At 34.5% G+C, this 6,482-nt stretch overlaps 1 protein-coding gene across 17 annotated transcripts in view; it reads left to right on the top strand.

Moving 5' to 3' along the window:
• The window catches only part of GPATCH8 (G-patch domain containing 8), a 131,273-nt gene that overhangs the window by 91,882 nt on the left and 32,909 nt on the right, over nt 1-6,482 (top strand). For all 17 annotated transcript variants that reach the window (XM_074224302.1, XM_074224305.1, XM_074224316.1 and 14 more), the window contains one exon: nt 195-281. In XM_074224302.1, the coding sequence (XP_074080403.1) occupies nt 195-281 (87 nt within the window). The remainder of the gene's footprint in view (nt 1-194; nt 282-6,482) is intronic.

Genomic DNA, 6,482 nt, shown 5'->3' with positions numbered 1-6,482 from the left:
CCACTGCCATGAAAGGATTAATGAACTATTTTGCATGCCATTTTCTCTGTGGGATGACAAAAATGGGAAACAGTTAAGTAAGATATAAAGAAAATTTTTTTATGAACAGTATTATATTTGATAATGCAGCACTTTTTTGGACTAACTGGGTCATATCATGATTGTAAGACTAATCTGATTCTGTTCTTGTTAAGCTTGATTATGCTGAAGATGCTACCGAACGGAGGCGTGTCCTAGAAGTAGAAAAAGAAGATACAGAAGAGCTGAGGCAGAAATACAAGGTACTTGATTAAGATATTCTATGATGGAGTCTCCAGTCTAAATGTAAAGACAGCTTATTTTTTATGAAGAGGAACAATTTATGATATCAGCCTAGCATTCATTGGTAAGACATGGCCCCTCAGGACTTCTGTTGCTTCCAAGGCTCCTTTGGGAACTTAGTTATTTTTTTTTTTTGGAAATTTTCTTTTTTTCCTTTTTGTTTTGTTTTTTTAGGTTTTTTGCAAGGCAAATGGGGTTAAGTGGCTTGCCCAAGGCCACACAGCTAGGTAATTATTAAGTGTCTGAGGCCGGATTTGAAACCAGGTACTCCTGACTCCAGGGCCGGTGCTTTATCCACTGTGCCACCTAGCCGCCCCAACGTAGTTATTTTTTGATGTGGTTGTAAACTTGGTAGATTCCTATGTACTACCATCGGATCTTGTCAGTTTTAGATTCTAAATTGATCATCTCTGCTTATACAAATAAACTACTACGATAAACTACATTCTAGTTATGTAAGAAAGGGGGCAGAGGAATTATTGTACCACTAGCTTTCTGGAAGTCTTTTATTAAAGGGAGAAAGGGGGAAGGGAGATTGAGTTCAGCAGACTGAGATTGGTATGGGAAGAGAGACAGAAAGCCTTGTAATTTAGACTTTTTAGAGCAACCATCAGATACTATATACCTCCTGAAAATACTCCACTATGTTTTAACCTTCCAAACAATTGATTGGAATAGCTTGTTAGTAATTTATATAGAGTCAGCTTGCAGCAGAAATGTTTGGAGTTTAATGGCCTTGTCAGATTCAGTAAAGAATTTTAGGGGTGGCTAGGTGGCGTAGCAGATAAAGCACCGGCCCTGGAGTCAGGAGTACCTGGGTTCAAATCCGGTCTCAGACACTTAATAATTACCTAGCTGTGTGGCCTTGGGCAAGCCACTTAACCCCATTTGCCTTGCAAAAACCTAAAAAGAAAAAAGAAAAAAAAGAATTTTAGACAGATGCTGATGGGGGGGAGTGTTAATAAATTTAAAAAAAAATACCACATGTCCATAGCCTTCTTGCTAGAGGAACTGCTGAAAAAATTTTTCAATATCATATAAATAAATGGTTTCATACTTGATGGATCTGATCTCATTGATGTGGATACTCCAACTATATAGATCATTTAAAAATTATTAGCCTTCAATATCTGTAGTCTCATGATTATTCTTAAAGGGAATGGAATTTTATAACCAGACCTAAGACTTTAGTCTGAAAGTGTAAGCTACCAGTTGTGGAAAACAAGTACCATGCATTTATTTTGATTAGTAAAACATGTCCCATTTGAGCACATTTAATGAAAATATTCAGAGGTTTAAGAGAATTTTTGTTTTTGTTTCAGTCCTGTATTGCTGTCCAGTTAACCTTAAACAGTTAGTACAGAATAAATGGGATTTTGGAGTTGATGTAAGGGGGGAGAGGGAAAGAGAATGAATATATGTACACAGATACATGTATACCCCAAGCCAGGATGGAACTGAAGGCAACAACCAACAATATTGGTGGATAGGATACACTTTTCTTTCTTTTAATTGGAGGGAGGAAGGGCAGGAAGGTGAACAAATGAAATCCAGCCCCAGTGGTTTCGTTGGTTTAGGGAAACCCCTAGGTAAAGAAACTCCGACTAATCTACTGAGTCTTTTTTCTTTTTTTTTTAATTTACTTAAGAGTCTTAATTACCTAATAGTATTTAGGGAGTAGATGACTTGTTCATGGTTACCCAGCCAATGTGTCAGAGGTAAGGACTTGAACCCAAGTCTTTCCAGCTTTGAGACTTATACCATACTTTCTGTCTGTTAATTATATGAAACAAACATCTGATCCTGCATTGCCATTTTTGCTGCATTGTTTTTGGTGAAACTTTTATATCATTAAATGCAGCTAGGGTTTGTTTTTTTTTAGGTTTTTGGGTTTTTTTGCAAGGCAAATGGGGTTAAGTGGCTTGCCCAAGACCACACAGCTAGGTAATTATTAAGTGTCTGAGACCGGATTTGAACCCAGGTACTCCTGACTCCAGGGCCAGTGCTTTATTATCCACTACGCCACCTAGCCATCCCCATAGATTTTAAAACTATTTTAAATCTAAGACCTTTCATTTTTAAAACTTACTCAAACACATTTATTTCAGTGCTCCAGGTCAGGCTAATTGTGGCTGTTCATAAAAAAGAATTATACATCACTGATAACTGGAAATAAAGTGAAAGCAGATTCTAGTATCTGGTTTCCTTTTATTACTTGAGAAACACCATCATTATTTGTCAAAATATTTGGTATGACCAAAATGAACATTTTATACTTTTTGGATCATTAATTTTGAGAAGAAAATGTGATCTTGGTTCTCAAAGCAGAATTCTTTTTAAAATGTCCTTTTTTATAGTATTGTCACAAACATGAAACTGTGTGTATCAACTATTGCACAATCAGATCACCGAGTCATTCTCCATAGTTGATCTCAGATTTAAATGTTAACTGTTAATGTCTTTCTAATATTTTCTGTTATTTGTGTAGAAGAAATTTTGTCATGCTCCAGTTAGAAATGGGACTAGTGTCTCTCCATTCACAAGTAGTTAAAATATATAAAGTAGTAAGAGTTACTTGCCCAAGATCATTCATATAGAGCTAAACTAATCCAGGAGTCAGAATTTGAACCCAGATTATCAGTGTTCTTTTTGTATAATATATTATATTGCTTCTCCATTATCCTCCTGTGTTGCTATATACATAATATAGCTATATCTACACACACACACACACACACACACACACACACACACACACAGTTCATGCAAAGAGTCTTAACTTGCAGTGTAAAAAGCAAAATCTTGTCCTGGGAGCATAGGACTCCAAATCAGTCCTACCTCTAAACCATTTAGTTTAATGATCAGTGGAACAATATTAACAGTCACATTTTCAATAAGAGAATAATTGGATTCAAGGCTCTTGTCAGAGACTTAGTGAATTATTTTTCACAGAAACTAATGGTTTTTTCTCTGAGGTTGACTTAAAGTTTTATTTTTTCCCCTAGCTATATTTACATTTAAAACAAATGCCTTTATTTTATTTCACCTTCTCCAGCTTACACATCCCCAAGTCTTCATTTTAAATGTACTTCTGTTTTTAAAAGTAGTAAAACTAAGCAAATTAATTACAGAGGTCAGCAGTTGGCTTTGAAGAACTCTAAGGAAACAAAAATCTTGTCTCTGGGCAAATATTATAATGAAATTTAGTTAATTATATTTTGATCTTAGTAGTCTACTTAATTCATGTTGGTTTAAGCCTATGCTAGCTAAAAACCAGTGATGGTTCTCACATGGATGTTTATAGATTTTTACTTGAAAAACAAACAAAAAATTTGAAGTAGTACTTTCTTATGAATATAAACTAATGAATTTAATGTATTATATTACTTTGTTCTACTGAACTTTTCCCCCTTTGTTATAAGGGATATCTTCTCTCTAGGAGGGCAGGGGAGGATATACTGGGAAATATAGGTGATAGAAAAACAAAAGATAACAAAAAATTTTTTTTGGAGGAAAGAAATATTTGGTTCACAAAAACCTGTAAAGTGGCAATATGGCAGAACATCACTAATTTGCAAAATTAAAAGGTTTGAGAAGTTAAACCGACATGAAATCAAAACTATAAAATACATTATTAGAATAGTTTTCTTTTTAAGTATAATTTAAGCTTTAAACTTCATTATCATCAAATGTTTATGAAAATGAACCATAATGTAAGCCTATATTCATTTTTACTTTTTTATATTCATTCTCACATTTCATCTTCACAAGAACTTTCTGAACTAGATTCCATTTAAAAGGTATTTTATTCAGCACCTAATGGATGATAACTACAAAGACAAAAAATAAACAGTATTGCCCTCACAATACTGACTTACTTCCATTGCCAGGAATCTGAGAGGGTGAAATAATGACAAATAACAGTTCATTAATGTAACCTTTAAAATTTTCAGAGTGTTCTACAAATTATTGTCTCATTTAGATCCTACAATAATCCATGAGGTAAATGCCATTATCTCCATTTTACAGCTAAGGAACCAAGGTCCATAGAAGTTAATAGACTTGCCTAGGGTCACAGAGCTAAAGTATTTTTTTTAAGGCAAGGCAGTCTTTCTAATTTTAATATTTTTGTTTTGGAACTCAAAATTTGAATTTATGGTACAGAAGCAGAAACATTAAAAAAGACAGAATAGTGTGGTAGAAGGAATGTTAGTTCTGGTGTGCTGTTCATTTTTGCTTTTACAATTTTATTTCTTTTATTTCTTACTTTTTTTCACGTTACTATAATAGTCTTGTTGTAAAGGTAAATCTAATCCCCCCACCCCCCACTGCCACAAAGATAGAGAAACCCCAGGAAAAATAAAGTGAGAGGAAAAAAGTGCTTCAGTATTCATATCACCTTTGTTTTGGGGATGGATCACATTCTTTATCAGAAGTCCATCAGAGAAATTGTTTCAGTATTTTTCCCACAGTTACTATTACTAGCTATATTTCCTTCCATCCTATTCTTTCCTACCCCCTTTTATTCTATTGTCTTTCTCCTTTTACCCTGTCCCTCCTCAAAAGTGTGTTGCATCTATCATCTCCCACAATCCCCCCCTACTTCTATCACCTATCCCCTCCTTTGGCCCTTTCTCCTATCCCTTTCCTCTTCATTTTTTCCTTAAGAGTAAGATATATTTCTGTACCCTATTGAGTGCATATGCTATTTCTTCTCTGAGCCCCTTCTGATGAGAATGAAGGCTCATTCACCCTTGCTCAACTTTCCCCCTTCCACTCCATTGCAAAAACTTTTTCCTGCCTCTTTACATGAAATATCTTAGCCCATTCTACCTCTCTTTTCTGTTTCTCCTAGTACATTCCTTTCTCACCCATTAACTCCATCTTTATATCATACCTTCATATTCAGCTCCTTCCTGTGCCTTGTCTATATATGTTCCTTCTAATTGCCCTAATAAATGAGAAAGTTCATATGAGTTATCAGTATCATCTTTCCATGTAGGAATACAAGCCATACAACATCATTAAATCCCTCATGATTCATCCTTCCCATCTACCATCTCTGTGCTTCATCTGAGTCCTGTACTTGAAGATCAGACTTTCTTTTCAGCTCTGGATGTTTCAATAGGACATTTTGAAAGTCTATATTTCATTGAATGTTCATCTTTTCCCCTGAAAGAGGATGTTCAGTTTTGCTTGTTAGTTGATTCTCTGTGGATAATCCAAGATCTCTTGCCTTCCAGAATATCATATTCCAAGCCCTGTGAGCCCTTAATGTAGATGCTGCAAAATCATGTAATCCCGATTATAACTCCACAGTATTTGAATTGTTTCCTTTCTGGCTGCTTGTAATATTTTCTCTTTGACCTGGAAGTTCTGTCTGAAATTTGGCTGTATATTCCTGCCTGTTTTTATTTTGAGATCTCTTTCAGGAGATGATTAATGAATTCCTCAGTTTCTAGTTTAACTTTTGCTTCTAGGATATCAGGGCAATTTTTTTTGGAGAATTTCTTGAAAAATGAAGTCTAGGCTCCTTTCCTGGTCATGACTTTCAGGTAGCCCAATAATTTTTAAATTATCTCTTCTGGATGTTTTCCAGGATATGAGATATTCACATTTTCTTCTAATTTTTCATTCTTTTGTTTTTGTTTTATTTTTTTCTTGATTCCTTACAAAGTCATCATCTTCGCTTAGCTCCATTCTACATTTTTAGGAATTATTTTCTTCAGGGAGCTTTTATATCTCCTTTTCCATCTGGCCATTTCTGCTTTTTAAGCCATTCTCTACTTATTGACCTTTTGGACTGATTTTTCCATTTGGCCTAAATTGTTTTTTAAGATGTTATTTTCTTTAGTATTTTTTTATCTTCTTCAACAAGTTGCTGACTTGATTTTCAAGATTTTCCTGTATTGCTCTCATTTCTCTTTCCAGTTTTCCCTCTACCTCACTTACCTGTCCAAAATCTTTTTTGAACTCTTCTGTAGCCTGAGACCAATTCATATTTTTCTTGGACTCTTTGAATACTGAAACTTTAACATTGTCATCTTCTAAGTGTATATTTTGATCCTCCATGGGACTAAAGTTATTCTCTATACTCAGATTCTTTTTTTTCTGTTATTTGTTCATTTCCCCAGCCTATGACTTGATTTTTTCTTTTTTTC

This window comes from Macrotis lagotis, chromosome 2 (assembly GCF_037893015.1).
Source record: "Macrotis lagotis isolate mMagLag1 chromosome 2, bilby.v1.9.chrom.fasta, whole genome shotgun sequence".
In the NCBI taxonomy this organism is placed as follows: Eukaryota; Metazoa; Chordata; class Mammalia; order Peramelemorphia; family Peramelidae; genus Macrotis; species Macrotis lagotis.
This window is presented reverse-complemented; position numbering and strand designations above follow the sequence as displayed.